Source organism: Microcaecilia unicolor, chromosome 1, assembly GCF_901765095.1.
Source record: "Microcaecilia unicolor chromosome 1, aMicUni1.1, whole genome shotgun sequence".
NCBI classification, from domain to species: Eukaryota; Metazoa; Chordata; class Amphibia; order Gymnophiona; family Siphonopidae; genus Microcaecilia; species Microcaecilia unicolor.
Window position 1 is genome coordinate 186,744,235 of NC_044031.1, and position 27,970 is coordinate 186,772,204.

The 27,970-nt window shown below is 47.7% G+C and overlaps 1 protein-coding gene across 3 annotated transcripts in view; it reads left to right on the forward strand.

The window, feature by feature from the left end:
* The window catches only part of TNFRSF11A (TNF receptor superfamily member 11a), a 174,366-nt gene extending 149,124 nt beyond the window's left edge, over positions 1-25,242 (forward strand). For 2 of the 3 annotated variants that reach the window (XM_030203243.1, XM_030203251.1), the window contains exon 10: positions 23,844-25,242. In XM_030203243.1, the coding sequence (XP_030059103.1) occupies positions 23,844-24,274 (431 nt within the window). In that variant the 3' untranslated portion in view covers positions 24,275-25,242. The remainder of the gene's footprint in view (positions 1-23,843) is intronic. The other variant, XM_030203261.1, reaches the window with a different exon arrangement.
* Positions 25,243-27,970: the final 2,728 nt, after the last annotated feature.

Consider the following 27,970-nt stretch of genomic DNA (forward strand, 5'->3'; position numbering starts at 1 on the left):
ACGGGATTGGGTGGTCCCTCTGGATGAACAACATGATCCCATTTTGGAGGATTATAACGAATTTCAGCGCCGGTTCCGGATGGTGTTTGACATTCCGGGAAGACCCTCCTCTGTGGCATCGGAGCTGCTCCGAATTCATCAGGCAGAGGGCACTGTTGCCGACTATGCCATCCGGTTCCGGACCTTAGCCGCAGAGCTGCGTTGGGGTCCGGAGTCCTTGACAGCCATCTTTATGGAGGGATTACACGAACGGATCAAAGATGAATTAGCCGGACGGGAGATTCCCGGATCCTTGGATGCCCTCATTTCACTCTGTATCCGGGTGGACACTCGGTTCCAGGAGCGAGCCAGGGACCGGGCGGAGCGTCAGAAGTGGGTACGAGGGTCCTCCAAGACGAGCAAAGGACCGGCTCCTCGTCAGGTGAACCGGGAAGCTACGGAGCCCGGAGAGGAGCCCATGGTAATGGGCCGGCAACGGCTGACTCCCGCCGAAAGACAGCAACGACAGTCTAAGGGACTGTGCTTCTATTGTGGGCAGGCGGGGCACTTCCTCCGGACGTGTTCCATCCGGCCGGGAAATGCGTTCCCCAAGGCACCCTGAGGGGAGGGCTCTTGGGGCACTCCGCTCCCCTACCAGACTCCTTGCTCATCTTACCAGTGACCTTACAGTGGCAGGAGGCCACGGTCCAGACCCGAGCCCTGGTGGACTCGGGGTCGGGGGGAAATTTTATTGGACTCGAACTGCTACAGCAAATGGGCTGGCCCACGCTCCCCCGGAAACCTATGCTCCGGATAACTTCTATCCAGGGAACTACCCTTCCTCAGCCGGTCACTGAAGTTACTCCTATGTTGGGTCTGCAAGTGGGGGAGGGTCATCGGGAGGAGGCTGAATTCTTGGTATTATCTCGGACCATCCACCCGGTGGTTCTGGGATTGCCATGGTTACGATACCACAACCCGGTTATTGACTGGACCGGGAGAAAGATTCAAGCTTGGGGCAATTCCTGTCAAGAGACTTGTTGTAAGGGTCGGGCTGGCAGCTGTCCGGCCTTAAATATGTTGCCCGAGGAAGGACCAAGTGAACTGGGCTCCCTGCCTAGGGACTATAGAGATTTTTCTGATGTGTTTAGTCCCAAGGAGGCGGAGGTATTACCCCCGCACAGGTCTTTTGACTGTGCTATTAATCTAAAGACAGATACGGTTCCTCCACGGGGCCGCCCGTACAAACTGTCTCGAGGAGAGGTCAAGGCTATGCGAGAGTATATCCAGGAGAATCTACGGAAAGGGTTCATTCAGCCGTCTACTTCCCCAGCCGGGGCGGGGTTCTTTTTTGTTACCAAGAAGGATGGAACTCTGAGACCCTGTATTGACTATCGGGGATTAAATGCCATCACCGTGAAGGATCGGTTCCCATTACCACTCATTCCCGAGCTCCTGGACAGACTGCAAGGAGCCCAGATCTTCACGAAGTTAGATTTGCGAGGAGCCTACAATCTAGTACGAATCCGGGCAGGGGATGAATGGAAGACGGCCTTCAATACCCATGAGGGGCATTTTGAATATCGGGTAATGCCATTCGGTCTATGTAATGCCCCTGCGGTGTTTCAACGGCTTATCAATTGTGTATTAGAAGACTTACTCAATTCCACAGTGATTGTATATCTGGACGACATCTTAATTTACTCTAAGGACCCCAAGGAGCACCCGGGCCATGTACGCGCAGTGCTGGACCGCCTACGGCAAGCCCATCTATTTGCAAAGCTGAGTAAGTGCGCCTTCCATCAGCAGTCTTTACCCTTTTTGGGTCATATCTTGCTTCCAGGGGGGTTACGGATGGAACCAGACAAGCTCCAAGCCATTCGAGAGTGGCCTCAGCCGAAGAGCCTGAAGGCCTTACAACGATTCCTGGGCTTCGCCAATTATTATCGTCAATTTATTCCCCAGTATTCTCGCTTGACAACCCCGCTGACGGCGCTCACCCGGAAGGACGCCAGGGTCCGGGATTGGCCGCCAGAAGCGCAAACGGCTTTTCGTCAGATCAAGGAGGCCTTTGAGTCCGCGTCTATTCTGCTGATTCCCGACCCAGAGAAGCCTTTCATGGTAGAGGTGGACGCATCCGCTCTAGGGGCCGGCGCGGTCATTTCTCAGATCAACCCCGAAGGTCGGCGCCAACCATGCTCCTTCTTTTCACGTAAATTCTCGCCTGCCGAGCGAAATTATACGGTTGGGGATAGGGAACTCTTGGCCCTGAAATTAGCACTGCAAGAATGGAGACATTTACTGGAAGGAGCGGAACACCGGTTCACGGTCATCACTGATCATAAGAACCTCCTATACCTCCAAGAGGCCCAGCGACTGAATCCCCGACAGGCCCGGTGGTCATTATTCTTTGCTAGGTTCCATTTTCAACTAGTGTTCCGGGCGGCCTCCCACAATACCCCGGCAGATGCACTCTCCCGGGCCTTTGAAGTACCAGAAGAGACGAAGGAGACTCATCCTATGTTAGATCCTGCGTGTCTCAGTGCAGCCACCGGGGAGGTTGCCCAAGTCCCGAGATTCGTGGCGGCCACGGATCGGAAAAGGGTTATGCAATGGGGACACTCGTCTAAGTGGTCCGGGCACTTTGGGTATCATAAGACACTCCGGTTCATCGCGAGACAGTATCGATGGCCACAGATGAGACAGGATATTCTCCAATTTGTTACCTCGTGCCCGGTATGTGCCCGAACCAAGCCAGTAGGAGGAACCCCCGTGGGAGACCTACAACCTATGCCCATACCGACCAGCCCCTGGTCGGAGATATCCATGGACTTTATCACTGATTTACCTCGTTCCCAGGGCCATACTGTGATCTGGGTAGTGATAGATCGGTTCTCGAAAATGGCTCATTTTGTTCCCTTCACTACCATTCCGACGGCCGCCTCGTTAGCTCAAGCATTCATTCATCACATCTTTCAACTACATGGACTGCCCACTCGGATCATCAGTGACCGGGGGCCCCAATTTACCTCCCGCTTTTGGAGAGCTTTATGTAAGGCCTTGGGGGTGGAGAATCATTTTTCATCCGCTTACCATCCTCAAACCAATGGCATGGTTGAGAGGATAAACCAAACTCTGAAAGGGTTTTTAAGAGCCTTTGTCAACCAACGACAGGATAACTGGGCTTCCCTACTTGCATGGGCAGAATTTGCTTATAACCAGAGTGACCACTCATCCTCAGGACAGTCCCCGTTCTTCTTGGTATATGGCCGACATCCACGGCTTCCAGGGCCGTTCCCGACTACCGCCATAATCCCGGCTGGGGACCAAGTTATAGCCGACCTACAAGAGGTCTGGAGGATGACTAGGGAGCAATTACAGGAGACCGCGACCAAGGTCAAGCGATTTGCTGACCGCCATCGGCGGCCCGCCCCCGTGCTCCAACCAGGACAGAAAGTATGGCTAAGCACGAAACATCTGAGACTCCGAGGATCTTCTCGAAGACTGGGACAGCGATACGTGGGACCCTATGCCATCCAGGAGCGAATTGGGGCAGTAACATATCGACTGCGGTTACCTGCCACTCTACGAGTACATAATGCCTTTCATATCTCGCTACTGAAGAGGTTTCGGGAATCCAGGTGGCACCCGCCGCCAGCCCTGGAGAAGGATCTCCAGGTGGCGCCGGACCCGGAGTTTGAGGTAGAAGAGATCCTCGATTCCAAGTGGCGGCAGGGAAGACTGTATTATTTACTATCCTGGAAATCGTTTGGTCCCGAAGATAATTCCTGGGAGCTCGTGTCTAATGTTCATGCTCCAGAACTGGTCAAAGCCTTCCACGCCCAATATCTGTCCAAACCCGGTCCCCGGAGGAGGGGGTCTTCCGGGGAGGGTACTGTCCCGTTCCGGGCCCTTACCTGGCGCCCCGCGAATCGGAGCGGGGGGCTGGGGTGTCCGGGGAGCACGGACCGACGGGGGAAGGTTGCCCCGAGGATCGCCGCGACGGCTGGTTGCCCCGAGGCCGGCGACCCAGGGGAACTAGCGCCGGCCTCGGGGAGAAGGATCCGCCGGACACGATGGCGGCGCCGGCGTCAGCGTCCTCCTCGCTGTGGCAGGACCAGCGAGGAGGCTCCGCCCACTTGCGCCGGATTGGCGCATCGTCAGAGGAACTCCGCCCACTGGACAGAGGGACCAATCCGGTCCCCGTTACCGGCTGGGGCAGAGAGGATTGGCCCAGCGGTCCCCCAGCCAAAACAAGCGGGGGATTTAAACGGAAGCACGGAGGGGAACCGATGCTTCCGTTTCCTTGTTCGAAGCCCTCGAGCTAGCGGTTTCCAAGACGGTGTTCGTGCCTCGTGTCTGCCAGCCGTCCTGCTAGCTCCTTCCAAGACTGTGTTTTGTCCTCAAGGCTGCTAGCCGTCCTGCTAGCCATTTCCAAGACTGTGTTTTGTCCTCAAGGCTGCTAGCCGTCCTGCTAGCCATTTCCAAGACTGTGTTTTGTCCTCAAGGCTGCTAGCCGTCCTGCTAGCCATTTCCAAGACTGTGTTTTGTCCTCAAGGCTGCTAGCCGTCCTGCTAGCCATTTCCAAGACTGTGTTTTGTCCTCAAGGCTGCTAGCCGTCCTGCTAGCCATTTCCAAGACTGTGTTTTGTCCTCAAGGCTGCTAGCCGTCCTGCTAGCCATTTCCAAGACTGTGTTTTGTCCTCAAGGCTGCTAGCCGTCCTGCTAGCCATTTCCAAGACTGTGTTTTGTCCTCAAGGCTGCTAGCCGTCCTGCTAGCCATTTCCACGACTGTGTTTTGTTCTCACGTCTGCTAGCCGTCCTGCTAGCTATTTCCAAGACTGTGTTTGGTCTCAAGTCTGCTAGCCGTCCTGCTAGCTATTTCCAGGACTGCGTTTGTTCCTGTTGTCTGCGAACCGTCCGGTAAGCCACGTTGCCAAAGACTCAGTACCCACAGCCAGCCAGGCCAGCCGTCACCCCGTGGTTCCAGCAGTCCTGCTGGCCGCCCGCAGCTGAGGGCTCAACCCTCGGTGAACGGCGGTCGCCGCAGGTGAAGATTCGGGGTGCGCGGTTAATTCCTGGGCCTCATAGAGCTCGGGAGAACTCGAGAGCTCACCTCCACCCGAGTGACCTCAGGGCCGCGACAGTTTGAGTGGGAGAACTTGCCCAGAGGCATGCGGAACCTAGCAGGCGGGTGGAGGGTATGCCAGTGTAGGTACACATGTGAAGGTGGGCCTGAGCAGTGCTGGGTTAGACCCTCCATATCCTAAGATGGATGCTAGGGGTAGCGCTAAGGCATTACATGACAATATTCTCAAAATTTCATATCTGTATGTATACCGTGGGAAAATTTCCACTGTTAAGAGCCCAATGCAAAGTCAATCCACACCATAGCACGGTCTGAAATCTCAAAGGGGCCTATTTCCACTGCTTACACAGAGAAGAAAAGGTCCTATGAGACCAAAAGATATTCATTTATGAGTGATTGAGTCTGATGAGCCTTTGAGAGATGTGTAAAATCACGTTCCTGTGGATGAACTACCCTCCATGTATTTAATATGTCTAATAAATCACAGAATAGAGGCACTCCTTTAGTGTAATCAATTTTTCCTGCCCCATATTAATGGTTTTATTCAGTGTTGAATCAAATACTCAGTTGAAATCTCCTCCCACCAACAGGTATGCTCCTTCAAAACCATGCTAACATTGAACAATTTGTTTGTAAAACATTTATTTGGAGCATACATATTACAAAGCACCATTTGCTATCATTTGAGGGTGACATACTCAATTAGGAAGTGCCCCTTCTTATCGTGTATTATTTTATGGTGCTCCAATAACAACCACAACCTCTTGCGAACTAAGATCAATATACTCACCTTCTTAGAATCTATAGGGACCTCTAAATAGGCACCCACCCACCATTGCTGCAATTTTTTTGTGTTCAATTGCATTCAAATGTGTCTCTTGGAGAAATGCTATTGAGGCACAATGCCTGTTGAGATCCTGCAGAATTATACTTTGTTTTATAGAAGAATCTCCACCTTATAATTGAAAGAGAAAAACGCCTAGATTTCGACCCAAATCGGGAGATAGACGTTTATCTCACAAAAACGAATAAATCGGTGTAATGGAAAGCCGATTTTGGACGTTTTCAACTGCACTCCATCGCGGAAGCGTACAAAGTTAACGGGGGCGTGTTGGAGGCGTGGCGAAAGTGGAACTGGGGCGTGGTTATCGGCCGAGGAGAGATGGGCGCCTTTCGCCGATAATGGAAAAAAAGTATACGTTTGTAGCTAGAATTTAGGGCACTTTTCCTGGACCCTGTTTTTTCACGAATAAGGCCCCAAAAAGTGCCCTAAATGACCAGATTACCACCAGAGGGAATCGGGGATGACCTCCCCTGACTCCCCCAGTGGTCACTAACCCCCTCCCACCACAAAACATGATGTTTCACAACTTTTTATTTTCACCCTCAAATGTCATACCCACCTCCCTGGCAGCAGTATGCAGGTCCCTGGAGCAGTTGTTAGGGGGTGCAGTGGACTTCAGGCAGGTGGACCCAGGCCCATCCCCCCCCTACCTGTTACAATTGTGCTGCTTAATGCTTAGTCGTCCAACCCCCCCAAACCCACTGTACCCACATGTAGGTGCCCCCCTTTACCCCTTAGGGCTATAGTAATGGTATAGACTTGTGGGCAGTGGGTTTTGAGGGGGATTTGGGGGGCTCAACACACAAGGGAAGGGTGCTATGCACCTGGGAGCTCTTTTACCTTTTTTTTTTGGTTTTGTAAAAGTGCCCCCTAGGGTGCCCGGTTGGTGTCCTGGCATGTGAGGGGGACCAGTGCACTACGAATCCTGGCCCCTCCCACGAACAAATGCCTTGGATTTATTCGTTTTTGAGCTGGGTGCTTTCATTTTCCATTATCACTGAAAAACAAAAACGCCCAGCTCACAAATTGTCGAATAAAACATAGATGTCTATTTTTTTCGAAAATACGGTTCAGTCCGCCCCTTCACGGACCCGTTCTCTGAGGTAAACGCCCATGAAGATAGACGTTTTCGTTCAATTATGCCCCTCTCTATGTCCCCTACATTCCATGATATATAATGTATTTTAGATTTAAGTGATATCCTGAGCAAATGAAGTCCACTTTTCAGGTTTTGCCCCAGCCTACACCATTTCCATTTCCATCTCTTACTTGATATACTGCAAATCAATACAAAAAGGATGTCTAAATAGTTACAACCCCCAGAGATCTCTCTTCCAAACCAATCATCAGTGCTCTGAAATCCCCAACATACCAACCCCTCTTTTTATTTGTGCCATATTATAAACTCTCCCTTCATAATTTATCCCACCTTACCTGGCCCCCCTTCCTTCCTAGACTAAACTTATATCTGCACCCCATGGGTGCTATATGTCCAACCCTCTTCAATCACCCCCTATTAACACAATACCAAATCTCTGCAAGCTTATGAAAAAAAAAGAGGGGGAATCATCCAGTACATCCCCCTCCCCCCAGGGTTGGTCAAAGCAGCCTGCTGACATTGCCGATGCTGCAAAGGAAGCTTTGACTGAAGGAAGGAGAGAAGGGAAGGGAGAAACAGGTGTCAGTGGCAGTCGAGCAGAGGAGAAATGTGCTAGACTCCAGGGGCTTAGGGAGAGAAAGAGATGTTGGACTCTGAGGGAGGGGGAGAATAAGGATTGAGAGAGCTCCTGGCATTGAGGGGGCAGGCAAGGCAGGGAAGGTTGCTGGCATTGAGGGGGGCAGGCAGGGAGAGAGAGAGGTGCTGGCATCAGAGGCAGACAAGGAGGGGAGAGGTTCTCCCTGGAGGGACAAGGATGGAGAGCTGCTGGTGTTGAGGGGGGCAGGCAAGGAGGGAGGGAGAGAGTTCCTAGCATCAGGGGGGAAAAGAGGGAGAGAGCTGCTAGCATTGGGGGGAAAGGCAAGGCGGGGAGAGTTGCTAGCATCAGGAGGGGACAAGGAGGGAGAGAGCTACTGGCATGAGAAAGGCAGGCAAAGTGAGGAGAAGTGCTGCATGGGGGAGGACAAGATAGGGAGAGTGGTGCTAGCTTCAGGGGCATGGAGGGAGATAGCTACTGGCATTGGGGGGCAGGCAAGGTGGGGAGAGGTGTTCATGGGGGAAGCAAGGAGGGAATCAGCTACTGGAATCTGGGGGGGGGCAAGGAAGGAGAGAGGTTATGGTATGAGGGGACAGGCAAGGAGGGAGAGAGAAATCCAATGGGGTGAGATAGAGAAGGGGGAAAGACTGGACCCACAGAGAGGAGGGGAGGGGTGTGAGTGGAGGATAAAGTGAAAGGGAGACATACTGACCTGGGAGCAAGAGAAGGAAGAAGAGACAGGGATGGAACTGAGGCCAGTGAGGGCTGAGAGGGTGAGTCCAAATGATGAAATAGGGGACTAGGGAATGGGTGAAATAGACTGGGATAGGAGGCTGGGGAAGAACAGCTACAGAGGAGGCAATGGGAGCATGGAGAGGAGAAAAGAGAGAGATGGAAATAACTGGTAGGTAGATGGGAGGTGAAAAGAAGACCAGAGCTGCCAAGGAAGTCAGCCTTCCGAACAGGAGTTTTAGGGCCTGCCCATAGCTCTGCTCAGCCTGCCCATAACTCCACCCGGAACTGCCCACAGCTCTGCCCAGTCTCTTTTCCACTTTCTTTTTTGTGTCAGTCTTCTAAATTATTTTCCAGGTTTGTCTTTCCTTCTCTACATCTGCCTGGAACTGGTCTCTCATATATATATATATATATATATATATATATATATATATATATATATATATATATATATATATATATATATATATATATATATATATGAGAGACCAATTCCAGGCAGATGTAGAGAAGGAAAGACAAACCTGGAAAATAATTTAGAAGAATGACACAAAAAAGAAAGTGGAAAAGAGACTGGTACCAGCTCAACTGGAAAAACAAAATGTTCAGACAACAAGATAGAAAAGGAAAATATTACATCAGAGTCTTGCTTACCCGAAAGTCTGGATTATCCAACATACCCCAATGACGTCACAGCATTATCACTTAGATGTGTTCAGATTCTCTCTCTCTTTGCCGGAATTACATTTAGTTAAAAGGCAGCAGTGCTAGGTAAGATTCTTAGGCACATTACGTTTTAAACTTTTTTTTTACTGCTTCCTCTTTTCAACATGCATTCAATATACTTCTATTTTATCCCTTATCCACTTTTTCTGTATTATCCAACTTTTTGATTATCCAGCAACCTGTTGATCCCGTTTATCTTGGATAATAGCGACTCTATTTAATTTCATTGTTTATTGCTTATGTTTGACTAATTCTTGCTGTACACGGCCTTGAGTGAATTCCTTCAAAAAGGTGGTAAATAAATCCTAATAAATAGGTAAAATAAAGTATTGGTGTTTTGATTGCTGCTGTGAACCGATGGGCCTGGAGGCATGGCAGTGGGAGGCAATGATAACCACAGCGGCAACAGCAGAAGGTAGGGAGGTAAGAAGGTTTGAGGAAAAATGCTGAATGGGTGGATGGGAGGGAGTGAAGAGAGTAAGGGAAATGCTGGCTGGGGGAGGGGAGAGAGAGCGTGGGTGATGCTTGGTGGGTAGCAGGGGAGAGAAAGAGCAATGCTGGAAGGGAAAAGGGAGATGCTGAATGGGGGGGGGGCTGAAAAAAAAACAGGATATGCTGCATGGTGGGGCACCACAAACCCTAGCTTTGGCCCTGTGTGAAAGTGATTCATATAGAGTGGAGGTGGTGCATTCAAATTTATCTCATGCATATTCATTGTGGATATCCTGAAAACTGACTGCTTACGTGTTTCTTGAGGACTAGGTTGAGAACCCTTCTACAGAATAGCGTCAGTTTATCAGTGAATAGCGATCCACAAGTTAGTATGCTGGCAGTTTTAGAGGACTGAGAATAGTTAGGAAAGGAGCAGAATGCAAAGTAAGCACTGACTGCTTGTAGTTAGAATTTTGCTATTTTCTTTCACATAGTTTGCCCTCTGGTAAGTGAGGGGGTCTTTTACTGCGGCGAGCTCACGTTTTTAGCGCACATTAAAAATAGGCGCACGTTAAACGTTAGAGACGCCCATAGGAATACGTTGGCGTCTCTAACGTTTAGCACGTGCCTATTTTTAGCGTGCGCTAAAAACATGAGCACGCCTTAGTAAAAGACCCCCTGAACAAGAAAAGCACTTCCTGCTCAGCTCCCTATTGAGTTAGTTATAGCACATGAAGGCCAGAAAATAGAAAAAGAGGGATAGATATTGAAAAGGTGCACTCAGCGTTATCCCAACCACCACCAGTGTTATCCCCAGAAATTCAATGCCAGGTCCTGTCTGGGCTCCGACACTGAATTTCCGGGTATATTCTACATTTAAATGGCTATGGAGAACCGCTTAAAGATAGGACTGTGTTTTATGTGGTTATCCTAGCTGCTTAAGTACTGAATATCAGCACTTAACCAGCTAAGTGCCGACTCTGTCCTGGGAACTCTCACAAAATAGCATGGTAACTGGACATTTTCAGCTGCACTGTCCTAAGTGCTGCAGAATATGCCCAATTAGGCCCAGACAAGTGATTTAAACTGTCAGAAGCCATTTCTGGCCATTTAAAATAACTTTGAATATGTAGAAATAGAGAAAAATGTAGGCAGATAAAGACCATATGGCCTATCCAGTCTGCCCATCCATGCCATCTACTCTCCCTAGCACTTCCTTAGATATCCCATGTACTTGTTCCAAGCTCTCCTGAATTCAGACACTGTTTCCATATCATCATGCTGATCAATCCATAGACTGGTGGGTTGTGTCCATCTACCAGCAGGTGGAGATAGAGAGCAAACTTTTGCCTCCCTATATGTGGTCATGTGCTGCCGGAAACTCCCCAGTATGTTCTCTATCTCAGCAGGTGGTGGTCACACACAGCAGCAGCTCTGGCTAGGCCTCCAAGCCTAATTTTTAGGTTTTGTTGAGTGCCTGGGGTTGAGGGCTCTTCTTGAGCAAGTGCAAACCTGGTGGTGCCAGGTCCCTCCTTTTCTCCCCCCTCCCGCTGGCTCCGTTTAAAAAAAAAAAAAAATTTTGAACGTCCTTAAAGGCGTTTATTTCGACGTTTATTTAAACGTTTATTGCAGCTACTCACTGGGACACCTGGTCGTTACAGCTCGGAGCGGAAAGCAGGTAATTTTTACCTTTTTATAGTGGGCAGGGGGTTCCCCGATTGATCTCCACGTGGCCTATGGCGTCGGAGGGCGAGGGCGCAAGGAGTCGCTCCCCGGATCGCTTGTGCGCTTCTAGAGGGGATGCGGGGGTCTTAGTCTGATTCGCCCTTGTTGGGTGACAGTTTCGTGATCGATGAGTGTCCCGGTCCTTCCTCTGGTGTGGCGGTTTTTCCCGCCATAGACGCCCATCCCCCGCTGCTCGCCTCCGCCATCTTGGCCGGCCACGCTGCTCAGACGGCTTCTTCTTGGGCCGCCCTTGAGGTGGGAGACGTTAATGCCATGAACGCCCTTAATTTGGGCGACGGCACAAAAGCGGCTAAAGTTAAGCGCCGTTCTTCCCGCGCGGCTCCTTCGCGGAGTGTCGCGCCGGACGCCATCTTGGATGCGCAGCATGTTTCTCCCCCGCTCTTGCGAGCGCCGGTTGAGGGTGCGTCTAGGGCTGTAGCCCAGGCTGCGGAAGTGCACAGTCTGGGGGGTTTCTCCCCCGAGTTTGTTTTGCTGCTGCATCAGGCTTTCCTTATGCAAAACGCTGCCCCTGCTCCCTCGGCTGGTAAAGAGGTTGAGGCCCCCGGAGGTAATCGCCCTCGGGTTGATTCCCAGGCCTTGGAGGACTTTGTCTCCTTCGATGTAGATGAGGGCAGCGTATCTGAGTTCTCCCAACGGTCCTTTGCGGATTCCTTGGAGGAGACGGATCCCCGCTCGGATGGAGCGGATGACCCCTCTGCAGCGCGGCTTTTTAGCTCAGAGGATTTGCCCAACCTGTTAGTGCAGGCCATAGGCATTTTGAAGATTTCCTCTCCGGAGGACGTCTCTCCCTCAGCCCCTGTTGGCTCTGCCATTATGCTGGGGACGAAGCGCCCGCCTAGAACCTTCCACGTGCATGATGCCATGCACACCTTAATTTCGGCTCAATGGGATGTCCCGGCAGCGAGCCTTAAAGTGGCTAGGGCTATGTCCCGCCTCTATCCTTTGCCTGAAAGTGAGCGTGAGGCCTATCTGTGGCCTACCGTGGATTCTTTAATCACTGCGGTGACTAAGAAGACGGCGTTGCCGGTGGAAGGTGGCACGGCCCTAAAGGACGCCCAAGACAGAAGATTGGAGGCGGCCTTAAGGTCGTCCTTTGAGGCGGCTGCTTTAACTTTGCAGGCCTCAGTTTGCGGCTCCTATGTGGCCAGGGCGTGCCTGACTATGGTGCAGCGGGCTTTCCCCTCGGATCCTTCCTTGAGGGCTGATTGGCCGGCCCTGGAATCGGGCTTGGCCTATTTGGCAGACTTGCTGTATGATGTCTTGAGGGCCTCAGCTAAAAGCATGGCTCAGACAATCTCTGCGCGGCGGTGGCTTTGGCTGAAACATTGGTCTGCTGACCATGCCTCTAAATCCCGCCTGGCTAGATTGCCTTTTAAAGGCAAGCTGCTCTTTGGGGTCGAGCTGGACAAAATCGTGACCGATCTCGGCACGTCTAAGGGCAAGAAGTTACCAGAGGTCAGGGCTCGGGCTAGTACTCGCCCCGGTACCTCCAGAGGACGGTTTCAGGAAGCCCGTCGGTACCGCCCGGGCAGGTCGGGCTCTTCTGCCCCCTCTTCCTTCAAGAGGAACTTCTCCCCCAAGCAGCATTCCTTTCGCAGAGACCGCCGTCCCGGAGTTGCTCCCTCCGGTCCTCCCCCAGGGTGTCGTACCCAATGACGGGGCCTTGGTCCACACCCCAGTGCAGATTGGAGGGCGGCTGTCCTCGTTTCTGGACGAGTGGACCACAATAACTTCAGACGCTTGGGTGCTGGAAGTCATCAGAGACGGCTACAAGCTAGAGTTCTGCCGACCCTTAAGAGACGGGTTTGTACTCTCTCCCTGCAAGTCTCCGGTCAAAGCTGTGGTAGTGCAGCAGACCTTGGGCAATTTGATCCGCCTGGGTGCGGTCGTTCCGGTGCCAGAAAATCAGCTTGGCAAGGGACGTTACTCCATTTACTTTGTGGTACCAAAGAAAGGAGGTTCTGTACGCCCTATTCTCGACCTCAAAGGGGTCAGTCGGGCCTTGAAAGTTCGGCACTTTCGCATGGAGACCCTCCGCTCTGTTATAGCGGCAGTGAAGGCAGGAGAGTTCCTGGCATCCTTGGACATCAAGGAAGCGTACTTGCATATTCCCATCTGGCCTCCTCATCAACGCCTTCTGCGTTTTGCAGTACTGGGCCGACACTTCCAGTGCAGAGCCCTCCCGTTCGGGTTAGCTACTGCTCCGCGGACCTTATCCAAAGTAATGGTGGTCAGCGCGGCCTTCCTGTGGAAGGAAGGAGTACAAGTCCATCCTTATCTGGACGACTGGTTGATCCGAGCCCCCTCTTATGCAGAGTGCGGCAAAGCTGTGAACCGGGTGGTTGCTCTTTTGAGCTCCCTGGGGTGGATCATCAACTGGGAGAAAAGCCAGCTGCGCCCAACTCAGTCCCTGGAGTATCTGGGAGTGCGATTCGACACCCAAGAGGGCAGAGTGTTCCTGCCAGACAATCGGCTTGTCAAGCTTCAGGCTCAGGTGGACCAGTTCCTAGTAGCCTCTCCTCTTCGGGCTTGGGACTATGTGCAGCTGTTGGGCTCTATGACGGCCACGATGGAAGTAGTGCCCTGGGCCAGGGCTCATATGAGACCACTACAACTCTCTCTGCTGCAGCGCTGGACTCCGATGTCGTAGGATTATGCTGTGCGCCTTCCCTTGGTCCCAGCAGTGCGCAAGGCGCTGAGCTGGTGGACGCAGACAGTCAAGTTGTCTGCAGGAATGCCTCTGGTGACCCCGGAGTGGATTGTCGTCACGGACGCCTCTTTGTCGGGCTGGGGAGCCCACTGCTTGGGAAGGACAGCGCAGGGGCTCTGGTCTCCTGCAGAGGCAAAGTGGTCTATCAACCTCCTGGAACTCAGAGCCATTCGGTTGGCGCTTTTGGAGTTCATCCCGGTACTGGCGTTGAAGCCAGTACGGGTCCTGTTGGACAATGCCACGGCTGTGGTCTATGTCAACCGCCAGGGAGGTACCAAGAGCGCCCCTCTAGCCAAGGAAGCCATGAATCTATGCCAGTGGGCGGTAGCGAGCCTGGAGCAGCTGTCAGCGGCCCACATTGCCGGAGTCATGAATGTCAAGGCGGACTTTCTCAGTCGCCATACCTTGGATCCCGGAGAGTGGCAGTTATCGGCTCAGGCGTTCTTGGATATCACGAAGCGCTGGGGCCAGCCGAGCCTAGATCTGATGGCGTCATCGGCCAATTGCCAAGTGCCGCGCTTTTTCAGCAGAGGACGGGACCCTCGATCTCTGGGAGTAGATGCTCTCATCTAACAGTGGCCAACACAAGAGCTTCTCTATGTGTTCCCGCCCTGGCCCATGTTGGGCAGGGTGCTAGACCGATTGGCAAAGCATCCGGGCCGGATAATCCTGGTGGGGCTGCCAGTGGAGCAGGGTCTGTTACATCAGGGTCCCGTGGTGATGGAGGATCCCTCCCCCTTTGGTCTTACGGCCTGGCTATTGAGCGGCAGCGTCTGAGGAAGAAGGGCTTCTCAGACAGGGTCATCGCCACTATGCTGAGAGCGAGGAAGCGCTCTACTTCTACTGCTTACGCCAGGGTTTGGCGTACCTTTGCAGCGTGGTGTGAAGCAGGCTCATTTTCTCCATTCACTGCTCCAATTTCTTCAGTGTTGACATTCCTGCAAGAAGGTCTGGAGAAAGGCCTGTCGCTCAGTTCCCTGAAAGTCCAGGTAGCGGCCCTGGCTTGCTTCAGGGGCCGCCTGAAGGGTGCTTCCCTGGCTTCGCAGCCAGATGTGGTGCGTTTTCTCAAGGGAGTTAATCACCTGCGCCCTCCTCTGCACTCGGTGGTGCCTGCGTGGAATCTCAACCTGGTGCTAAGAGCATTACAGAAGCCGCCTTTTGAACCCTTGTCGAGGGCATCTCTGAAAGACCTGACGTTGAAAGCAGTCTTTTTGGTGGCTATTACTTCAGCCAGAAGAGTTTCCGAGCTCCAGGCACTCTCATGTCGAGAGCCTTTTCTGCAGTTTACTGAGGCAGGAGTGACTATTCGCACAGTGCCTTCCGTCCTGCCCAAGATTGTTTCTCGCTTCCATGTGAATCAGCAGCTCTGTCTCCCTTCCTTTCGTAGGGAGGACTACCCAGAGGAATACTCTGTTCTTAAATATCTGGATGTGAGACAAGTCATCATCAGATACTTGGAAGTGACCAATGAGTTCCGGAAATCGGATCATCTGTTTGTCCTGTTTGCAGGTCCTCGTAAGGGTCTGCAGGCTGCTAAGCCTACAGTGGCAAGATGGGTCAAGGAAGCCATTGCAGCGGCTTATGTGGCCGCGGGGAAGGTGCCGCCTATCCAGCTGAAGGCTCACTCCACTAGAGCTCAGGCGGCCTCGATGGCAGAGGCCGGGTCCGTCTCCATGGCAGAGATATGCAAGGCGGCAACTTGGGCATCGGCCCATACATTCTCCAAGCATTACCGCTTGACTGTGGCTGCTCGGGCGGAGGCCTGGTTTGGAGCTTCAGTGTTGAGGTCAGGGATTTCAATGTCCCGCCCTGGGTGAGTACTGCTTCGGTACATCCCACCAGTCTATGGATTGATCAGCATGATGATATGGAAGGTAAAATTATGTATCATACCTGATAATTTTCTTTCCATTAATCATAGCTGATCAATCCATAGCCCCTCCCAGATATCTGTACTGTTTATATTCTGGTTGCATTTCAGGTTCAAGTTTAGTCTTCAGTTACTTCAGGAAGACTTCGGGTTCAAGTTTTTTCACTTGGATTCTTCAAGAGTTGAGACGAGTTTGTGTTACAGTGAGCTGCTGCATTCCTCTCCCCTCCGTTTTACGGGGCTGGATTGAGACATAAATTCTGCCGGCACTCCCTCCCGCTTCGTGCGGTTGTAGGGCAGTTTTGTACCCCTCCCGCTTCGGCGGTGCTAGGGTCAGTCAGCTCCTCCCGCGGTTGCGGTTGCAGGGTGGTGTCCCTCCCCCGCTCCGCGGGGATGAGCTGGACGGATTCCCCTCCCCCACTTGTGTGGGGATGAGCTGGGTTAATTCCCCTCCCCCGTTTCGGCGGTGGTGAGCTGGGCAGAGTGTCCCTTTGTGGGTGTAATTCTCTAAGTGCTGAGTCCTGCGGATGGAGCTTTGATATCGACATACTGAGGAGTTTCCGGCAGCACATGACCACATATAGGGAGGCAAAAGTTTGCTCTCTATCTCCACCTGCTGGTAGATGGACACAACCCACCAGTCTATGGATTGATCAGCTATGATTAATGGAAAGAAAATTATCAGGTATGATACATAATTTTACCTTTCATCTCCACCACTTCCACCGGTGCAGAAGTATTTGCACCTGTAGAAAGAAAACAGGAACAGACCTACCAAACTGTCGAGCTGGCCAGAAATCTTCTTAACTTGGTTGGTTATAGTTGATGTTTCTGGATGGAAAATGAATCTAGATAAAGATCTTGCATGCTGTGTTGGAACTACTTCTGATGAAAGTTTGACCTGTATATAGGTATGTCATATTAGATTACCCAATCAATTTATGAAGGATGGAGCACTATATCATGGCTTTATTTACTTTTGTCATCATAAAAATTGTCTATTGCTTTTTTGTCAGGCAAACATTTTCAAAATGGAGCTGTTTTGCTCAGTTCCCTGTAGGCAATACACACATAAACACATCAATCTTTCCATCAACTAGAGCCAAAATAAATGCAGCTTGTGAATTTTCAGAAAGAGGAAAAGCCCGTCAGCTGTGGGTTTTCTGTTAATTAGAAACTTGCATTTCTCTTAATCAAACCACTGTAAAACAATAAAACCAGTGAGGCATCTGTAGGTCTCCCAGCTTGCTGCATAAGCACTACTTAGAGTTTTGTTTTCTGAGCTTCGCTTCATTATCCCACAGCTTCGTTTGGTAAGGGATTCTGCACATATGGTAAAAATGTTACGCAAATAACATTGTAGTGGTGGTTAGCCAGCCATGTTATAATCTGCTTTAATGGAAGGAGAAAGAAAATGCTGCTTCTTGAAACAAACTGTTAAGGGTTTATTCTTTTTTTTTTCCCCACAGTTATATGATGTTTTCAACATTTTTCACACTTTCCTGCTGCTGGAGCAGTCAGAACCTTTGTTTTCCTCTGTAGCTTGCCTTCCGCCTTCCCCTGGCTAGCAGATGGCATAGGCAGGTAGAGTGTAATTCAATAACAGTGCACATTTTTTAAGCACCAAGAACACAGGTAAATGACTAAAATACCTGAATATGTACACATAGGTGCATAAATGCCAATATTCCAGCTATGTGCCATTCTGTAACCTGGCACCTAAATGTGATGGTGTGTAGTTTGCAGGTGTTCAAATATAATTATTGCCCTATTGCCAGTCTTTCATTCCTTAAGATTGTAGAGACTATTATCCATTCTCAACTTCAAGATTTCTTGACAAAAACAAATAACACTTCATCCCAATCAAACCGGCTTCAGGTCACACCATAGTACTGAGACTGCTATGCTCGGCATTGCCACATATATACATTGTAGCCTGGACCAAAATAACTCAATGATACTATTATCGCTTGACCTCTCATCAGCTTTTGACTTGGTCAACCACACTCTACTTCTGGACAGACTTCACCAAATAGGTATTCGAAATTTCGCATTTCCTTGGTTCCATTCATACCTCTCTGATTGCTCATGTAAAGTTCACTTTCAAAAATGCTATCAGCACAATTTTCATTAAACACTGGAGCCCCCCAAGGATCAATTTTATCACTTATGTTTAATATTTTCTTAACACTGCTCCTTACACTTGCTCAGTCTTTAGGCTCTACTGCCTACGTGCATACACATGACGTTCAGTTATTACACATTATAGAATATACCGATGCCCACATGATTCAGAATATTAACCATAGTGTGATACAGATATCTGATTGGCTGCAACATAATTAATTGATTCTTAATCCAAACAAATCCAGCTGTGTTCTTTTTTCAAACTGCCCCAATGTCTGTCTCTCTGCCCATTCTTCTTGGTGTGACCATTATTCCTCAATTACCAAGTACAAAAATCTTTTGTGTCATTCTGGATCAATCACTTTTCTTTCAACCTCAAACTACTAGTGTAATTGAGCATTGTTTCTTTAGAATTTGGCAAATTCAATTCATTCTTTTATTGACTCATCAGCGTTAAACATACTTATTAATTCCTTTGTCATTAGCAAACGACTACTGTAACTCACAGTAAACTGTAAAACAACTAATATTAGGCGTCCCCAAATAGTTCAAAACACCGCTATCAAACTTATTTCTGGAAAAAAGAAATGTGACCACATGACTCCACTCCTGAAAGTGTCCCACTGGCTTCCATTGCCCCACCATATTATTCACAAGATTTTGCTTTTAGTTTATAAAACCCATCTGTCTAGTGAACTACAATATATTTCTCATATGCTAACCCCATACTGGAATTCAGGAACATTGGGATCGTTGTTTTAAAAACTATTGATAGTACCTTCATTCTGAGAAATAATTCATCAACAGTGGAAGGCAATTTTCTTAGTTCAATCTAAAACTTTGGACGATGTGGCACCTTTGAAGGAGAAAAAAAGTAATGGGGAAAAAAAACTATGGTATAATGAGCCACTTTCAAACACCAAATAATTATGTACACGGCTGGAATGAGCTTGGTGGAAAACTAGAGATAATCATTCTTGTATGGTCTGGAGGAGAAAAATAAAGAACTATAAGAATCAGATAGCTGAGGCAAAAAAGGATTTTTTTCAGTCAAGAAATGAGAAATTCTAATAACTCCTCAAAACCCCTTTTTAAAATCTTTGAATATCTAACTAATATAAATCCAATACTGGTGACCCCTGAAGTATTACAACCCAGTGCAGAAGATCTGGTGCAATACGTCCAAGATAAGGTGAATAAAATTAAAGGCACCTTTCCTGAAGTCAACTAAGATAAATTGGTAGGGCTAATGCCACAGTGTCAGAGAAATTACATTCCTGCAGACAAAATATGGACAAATTTTCAGGAAGTGTCTTCTACTACAGTCATGACGCCCCTCACTAGACTCTGAAGAAACTCATGCTTTTTTGATGTCTGCCCATCATATCTATTAAGTGAAATTCTGCAGCTAATATTTCAATGGTTGACAGACTTTGTAAGCAGGACACTACAGTCAGGCTGCCACCCCAAGTCCTTGTCTGGATTAATTCTAACACTCTTACCAAAATCCACAGGAGCAGATCTATCCAAAGTAGAAAACTACTGTCCACTCACAAGTATACCATGGATAGCGAAGCTCTTAGAATTTTTGGTGAATGAACAGCTTCACAACTTCCTAGAATCCTTTAACTTTCTGCACAAGATGCAACATGGCTTCAGGTCTCAACACAGTAGCGAAACATTACTTCGTATCCTCATTACCAACGTTAGACAGTCTTTAAACAGAGGCCAACAGGTCATACTATTGCAGTTTGATACCTCAGCAGCATTTGATGCTGTGAACCACTCAATACTCCATTTCTGTTAAACGAGATAGGTATTGCTGAGAATGTGTTGAACTGGTTCAAATTATTCTTGAAGATCATATTTTGTTAAGGGTAAGAATGAAAAATTTTCAAGCTGGATAATGTGCTCCCCAGGGCTCACCACTCTCGCCTTCTCTATTTAACATATATCTGAGTTCTCTGGAAAATTATGTGTCAGTCCGTGGGACTATGGCATTATCATAGGCAGACGATACCTTCCTTTTATGCCCAGTGTAGCAAAGATTCAAAGACACCTTAGAATCCATCAGACACCATATTTCAGTTATAGATAGGTGAGCTACTAAATACTTCCTGAACTTAAACAAACAGAAAACAAAAATACTCTGGTTTGAAGATACCAGTGTACTCCCAGCTACATTGATAACACTGAATACAAGAGAAACTAAAAATAGAAGATCATTCGAGGGTTTTAGGTGTAATTCTTGACACATGCGGGGAGTGTGGGAGGAGGATAAAACAGTGAGGCAAAAACCACAATGAAGACAAGTCTAATCAGAACTGGAACTGGTTGCAAGCGTGTAAACATTGGCTGTTCACCATGTGAATGATCCCTTGCATTTGCACACTAAGCTGTGCGTGTATGTTCTAGAATACCACTGAGCATGCTATGGGCGTAACTCTTGCAGTCATGCTAGACCATGCAATTGGAATCTAACCTTAGGTGACTTGTTATAGAATGAGGGGATAGAGGACAATTTTCAGACAGGTCAGTTAGAAATGAGTGGGGGAAAGAGATGGAGAGGTAGATAGAAGGAGTAAAAAGAGGAAGCTGGAAGACTGGAGAATAAGAAAGAAGAATAAAATTTGAGAGGCAAAAAAAATGTTCTGGAGGAAGCTAAGCATGAAAAAAAATCAATGAGTGGAAAAAATTAAGAAGATAGGAGGAGAGAAAAATGTGGCAAATGGACAGGATGCCCTGGACAGTGATGATCTAAGAGATAAGAAGGAGCAGAGACTGGGACCACTATGCTTAGAAAAATAAAATCACCAGACACAAAGTAGAAAAATAATTTTATTTTCCATTTAGTGATTGCAACGTGTCAGTTTTGGGAACTAACATCTACTATCTTTATATTTTGCACTGTATGTAAGGAAATGGAACCTTTTCTATTTCTCTAGTGTTGTGCTGCATATGCAGTCTGGCTTTTTGAGGTTGAAGCTAATTTTTGTTTACATATTTCTAAACTTAGGGGGCCCTTTTACTAAAGCTTAGTACTCGCTAACGGGAATTAGCGTGTTCTAAGTGCCCTGTGGCCCATAGGTATAAAATAGGACGTGCAGCATTTAGGGGTCCTTTTACTAAGGTGCGCCGAAAAATGGCCTGTGCTGGTGTAGATGTGTATATTGGACGCGCGCAGGTCCATTTTTCAGTGCACCTGCAAAAAAAGGCCTTTTTTTTGTCCGAAAATGGACGTGTGTCAAAATGAAAATTGGCTTGCATCCATTTTGGGCCTGAGACCTTACCGCCACCCATTGACTTAGCGGTAAGGTCTCACACGTTAACCGGGCGGTAATCAGCGCACGTACAATGCCGATTACTGCCCGGTTTGCGCCACATACCAGAAATATTTTCCGGCGTGCATTGCGGATGTGTGTAAAAAATGAAATTATCGCCGGGGCCACATGGTAGCCAGGCGGTAGTTCAAAATTGACACGCATAGGACATGCATACACGCTTATGTGGCTTAGTAAAAGGGCACTTTATTGCGTGCTAATTCCATTAGCACTCGCTAAGCTTTAGTGAAAGAGCCCATTATTTGTGGTCACTTATCCTGTATTTGGAGTGGGTTTATTTGTTTTTGCATGTGTGACCAAGGTCAGATATTTTGTTAGTGTTGATTGTTTGTTGGGTCCTATAGTAGTAGTAATCTAGCTTGTTCAATTTTCCCAATGTGTATTGATGCTCTGGGCTCACCGCGGTATTTACGATACTGCCTTTTCCTAGGAAGGTCCTCATTGGAATGGTAGATTTGTGTCATACAAGTCCTGAGTGACTTCTATAGGGTTTTGTATAAATTCATAATATGTCTGCTACTGGAGAGAGGTTATGTTGTTGTTACTGAGAAGAAACCAGAGTCAGACTGATGTGGACTACGTTTTCTGTGACCTGGCACAATTAGAAAGATTTCTTATTGATAATGAAGGTAAGTGATGCCTTATTGTGAGTTTGGTCATGATATTCCAGGTTTGATGAGAATATAAGTATTATTCTTGATTTTCTTAGGTTAATATATTTGGTTTTCTCTTCTTCTCATTGATGTGGACTTTGTGATGTTTCTTGGCAATCTCTTTTTATTTATTGTGTAGTAAATTTTCAAATAAAAAAAAAGAAAAAATTACCAGACAATAAAGTTAGGAAAAATTATTTCTATTTATTGATCAGAATATGTTAGTTTTTGTAATGTACATATGCTAGAGCTGGTTTAAGACTTGGCAGGGACCTGCGAGAGAAATCTCACTCATTGGCCTTAAATCTCCAGCATTGCAGTGGTAAATCTCTAGCTTTGGGATGGGCCATCCTTGGCGTCTCTGGATATTCAATGCTGGGCCATGTCTGGGCACCAGCATTGAATATCTGGATTTATGCAGCCGGCTATCTCTTATGCAGTTAAATGCGATATTCAGCACTTGACTGCCTAAGTGCACCACATAAAGACAGGACTGTGGTTTAAGTAGTCCGATATGTCCGTTTAAGGCTCAGTATCAGCACTTCATAAGTGTCGTCTCCACCCCCAGGCCACCCAAAAAGTAACCAGCTTTTAGTGGTCTGTGATGATATTCAGTGGCACTAACTGGTCCCATACAAGTAATTTAACTGACCGGGAGCCATTTCTGGCCGGTTAAATCACTTTGAATATTGACCCCCCCCCCCCTTAGTTTTCAAGTCTCTGCATTCCCGGTAGGTACTTTCCCCCTGATATTCAAAACCATTTAATTGACCAGGAATGGCACCTGACCAGTTAAATGGCACTTAACCGGCTATCTGATGACGTTTAGCAGGGGATAACCGGTTATCTCCTGCTGAATATCCCCAGTTAGCACCTAGGAGATAGCCGGCTATATCGGGTGATGTGGCCAGCTATCCCCGAATATTCAATTCATATCCAGTTATTGTAAGTGGCCACACGAGGCCGCTTAAATAACTGGTATATGTTAGCTGGTTTAAAGTTAACTGGCTATCTTAGAATATAAGCCTACCCGGTTAACTTTAAACCGGCTACAATAAACTGGATTTTCAATGCCGGTCACCGGAAAAAACCCAGCATTGAATATCCAGGTTGAACGCTGACCGCGGGAGTTAGCCGGACTCCCTCTCATTGTCTGAATATCGGCCCCTTTGTGCTTGCTTCCATGTAGGTGTAAAGAACAGGGGTGTTTTTGTATCCATTGTAGGCTAGATTATAATGCACTCAAAAATCATTCCCTCCCCCTCCCCCCCAAAAAAAATTGGCACTCAATGCTGTTCTCTAATGAGCACTCATGAGCGCCCATTATAGAATAGCATCGAATGCCAATTTTGATACCCAAATTTGGGTGCAAGGGAACCAGATGCAGTTACTGGCACCCAATTTGGGTGCACCTCCTCATTATTCTATAACATTGTGAGCAAATTTTAGAAACACCCCTGACCCGTCCATGCACCTACTATGGCCACGCCCCCTTTCGGGTTGCTTTCTGTGGGATTTGGGCACACATTGTTATTGAAGTGCATGTAGCAAAATGTGCACCCAATTCCAAATGGGTACCAATTAGTGCCAATTAGCACACAATTATTGGCATTAATTGGCTCCTTAGCCAATTTAATTGACTGCACATCTTGGATCGGTGCCATATTTAGAATCTGGACGTTTGTTCATGCCTGTTGCATTAAGACAAAAATCCATGAAGATTTCCCTTTGAAAACAAGCTTGCAGTCTTAGAGGAGCAAGCTCAATGGGGAAGGATGTCCATTGCTCTCTGTTACCCTGTATCCTCGTACCCTTGTGTGATGCTCAAATTGTGAAGCAAAAGTATAACATGAAAATGTTAATCACGTGTTTTTTTTTTGTTTGCTTGTTTCCTCTAGGCAATGTGACTGGAAACTGTAACTCTACATTTATTTCCAGTGGACAAGTAATGAATTTTAAGGGAGATGTAATTGTTGTCTATGTCAGTCAAAACTCACAAGAAGCGCCTGCTGCTTCTGGAACGTGCGATGGAAATGTGGGAAGTCCGGTTCAGGAGGAAAACCAGTATCGCTGTGATAGCTTTGTAGCAAACACTCAGCAGCACAATACAAAATGCGGTGATACTTATCAAGCTTGTTCGACAGAGGACAAAGCGCTGAACAATACAGTGAAATGTGAGAGGAGCCCGGAAACTGTGTTTCAAGAAGAAACCAGAGACTGCCAGTACCCTGGGCCATGTCACCAAAATGTAGCATCACTACCTGTACAAGAAGAGGGAAAATCAGAGCATTTATCCAAGGAAGCATGGAAAGCAGAGGATATTGTTTAATTTTGATTCACTTGGAAGTGGGACGGTACATATTTAATACTTTAGCACTGAACAACAGCCCATAAGCAGTATTATTAGGCAAGAAAAAACTTGTGTGCTTTTTTTGAGGTTTGGGTTCCATGTCTGGCAGGATTGGGTGTTGGCCCATGATCTTTCTCATGGCTCTTGGAAGTTCAAGAAAGGAGGAAGACACTTCTTTCTTAAAGATGGACTACTATAAAAAAGTTGAACTAAGTGAGTTTAAAACTCTCATTACATGCAAATAACCTTTTTTACACTAAAATCGCCTCTTGAAAAATAAAACCACCTAATTCTAGCTCAGGATTAATATGCAAAAGCAACAAATGAATTTTTAATACACTTTGTTTTATTTTTTTTTCTTCATCTCACAAGTACTGTGACTATGCGACCTGAAATTATAGTAGTCTGCGCCTAGAGTTTTCCATATGACGTTAATTAGCAGTACAAGCATATTCTCAATCATTTAATTTTTGTATTTTCTGAAGGTCTCACTGTTTTAAATCAGCACGGTGGATTCTGGAGACTATTTGGTTGATGTTACAAGCTACACTTCCAGTTTCTGTAATAAATTTATAGCACACCTTAGATGGCAGTCAGAGCTACTCTGTCCTTACCCTCAAGATCAGGATGTAGCTTCCTTGTAGAGAAGAAAATCCAGACACGAGAGTCTTTAAATTAAATTGCATTAGTGCTAACACAAAATATGTTGATCACTAAATTGACATTTGTGTTAATGTTAATGCAAAACTTCTGATAATCAGGTGAGATACAGATTATCCAAATTCGAATTCATTGCCGTGAATAAAAAATGGTCTTGAGCTAAATAGTGTAAATGTTATTGCAGATATGCTAATGGTAAGAATGTAACCACACTAATATAGGCCAGTGGCATTGCTACAGAGGCCTATTCCCCCCCCCCCCCAAAAAAAAAAAATTGGCTCTGGGGCCCCCGGTTTGGCTGGCAGGGGTCCCTAACCCCCACCAGCTAAAGCGTTTGTCCTGCGCTGGTCTCACATTGCCTGGCGCCCTATCCTGTTTTCAGTCGCTATGCACGCTCGTTTTAATGCAACTGAGCATGGGGGGCAGCAGCGGGGGGGGGGGGGGGGGAGGGGGAGCGAAGCAGCTCCTGTCGAGGTCTGGCTACGCCCTGATATAGGCATAAATGTACATATTAGTGTCAACATTTGCTAAGTTGTTAGTGTACATTATTTGCACCAGGGCTCATTTTATACAGTGGATACTGCAATGCATAACATGTTATCAGACTTAGAGCTCAATTTCAGCCTTCTAGGATTGCAACCCAGTTGGGTTTTCATGCATGAGATCTATTTGCATGTACTGCCTCCAATGAATACGTATAGATCTTATACGTATTCATTATGGAAATCCTGAAAACCCAACTGGGTTGAGGACCGACATTGAGCACCCTTGGACTTAAAAGGGTAATTCTGTAACACTGGCACATGCTGATTACGCATACAGATGTTTAGCATTCCATCTAATCGCTATGCCATAAATACCTGTGTAACTTAGATAGCGTGTAGTTGCAAAGTGGTGTACGTGTGCAGAGTTTGTGTAGAGCATGGGCAGAGCTCAAACTTTTGTGCGTAGCTTATAAGCAGAGGTGGCCCAAACCAATCTTCCGCCTGAGGCAGAAAATGATCTGCTGCCTTGTCTTCTCTGCCGCTGCCCCGCGCCCTTCCCTGAAATTACCTTTTCTATTCTTTTCTTGTTTTTCAAAAGAAGGCGACGGCAGCGACTCTTATAGGCTGCCCTGTTGCTGGTTCAGCTCCTTCTGTCTATTGAGGGTGGCCTGCCCCTGTGAAGTAATTTCCTGTTTCCTCCAAGGCAAGCTGCCCGCAGTAGAGAGAAGGGGCCAGGACCGGTGGCAGGGCAGCCTATGGGAGTCACTGCTGCTGCCTTCTTTTGAAAAGCAAGAAAAGATAAGGGTAATTTCGGGAAGGGGGTTGGGTACTGAAGGGCAGGGGGCAATGCCACCTCACAAGTATGCCGTCTGAGGCTCCCGCCTCAGGTGGCCTGATGGTAGGGCCGCCACTGCTTATAAGTTATTCAGGTATCTGCAGCACTTAGATGCTCACACGTACACCAGCTCTTTGGTTGGTGTATGTACTGATGCGTAAATGTTAAGTGTATGTATACCCTACTACGCTAATATTCTATAGAGGAAAAGATGCTCCATTATAGAATAGGCTTCTAGCAGATGCCCTGTTATAGAACTCTCCTCTTACTGTATAGAGCAATTCTGTAAACTGGGTGCACACATTTATGAGTTCTTTTCATGTGTAAGTGTTTAGAATGCTAGCATATATACGCATATGTGCTCACTTATATGTGTACTTGCCACCTATGTGCTGTTTCGCAAATACCTGCTTAACTTACATAATAAAATATGTATTTGTAAAGAGGCACAGAAAGGCAAGCAGACCTTATGTAGAAAAGCAGTTTTTATTGGTTCATCTATACCCCCGGGATTCACAAACAAGAGCCCAACATGGCAGTGTTTCAAACTGACCCAGGAAGAGACACACTTGTTAACCAATGTTGGTGAAGGTTTAGGTTCTACGCCAGCTGGTTTTCTTTGCCCCTGATGCAGCCTGGTTTTGGAGAACCAATAAAGACCTCTTCTCTAAATAAGTTCTGTTCCATGTTGGATCTAGTAGACTGTTTGCCTTCTTGCTTTCTCACATTTGTAGGGGGCATACAAAGGGATGGAGCATGGGTGGGATATAGGTGAGGCTCCCACTTATGCTCATAACTTACAGAATTCCGCTGCACTTAGGCACTCCCGCTAGCTCTATGGCTGGTGTAAGTTCTTGTGCCAAAATATTAAGCACATATCTACTTGGTTATACTAGTTTTCTACAAAGGACACTAGACGTCTGCTTTCCTTTGCAGAATAAGCTCCTACCACGCACTCTCCGGGTGCCTCATTCAAGGCACGTTATTATAAAATTGCCCCCCACGGGCTAGATTCTATATTGTAAAGTGGTCCGCTTCCTCCACTCTGGTTTGAGGCCGGCAGCCCTGTTAGGCTCACAGGTTTCCAGCAAAGAACCAGACTGCCATATGGACTTAAGACCAAAGTGCTTTATTTTCCATTCAGTTCCACTCTCAAAATTGAAATGCAGTTCACAAACAGGGTTCAGGCCGTGTTCCAAACTCCAGCCAACATTCAGTTCCTTAACAGTTCCGGCCCACTTCCTTTGCACTACCTTCCCCTCTCCCTCAGAAGGGCTCAGTCAAAGTTCAGCCTGCTGTTCTATACATCCCAACAATTCAACCCTTTTCACAAACAGTCTCTTCAAAGGAAACCACTACTTAATGCCCCTGTCCTCTTCACAGCACCCAGGAGGACCCTGTACCAAACAGGGCTGGCAGCTTTCCTCCTACCTCACAGCACCACACCCCTGTGGCCTCTCACACTGCCTTCATGTGCTTGACACGGCTACATTTACATTCTCACACTCCATGGCAGCTTACTCTTCCCCCCCCAGGGAAGCTCCAGTGGCAGGCCCTTCCCATCCTCCACCTACTCATAAGCGCATAAGTATTGCCATACTGGGAAAGACCAAAGGTCCATCAAGCCCAGCATCCTGTTTCCAACAGTGGCCAATCCAGATCACAAATACCTGGCAAGATCCCCAAAAAAGTACA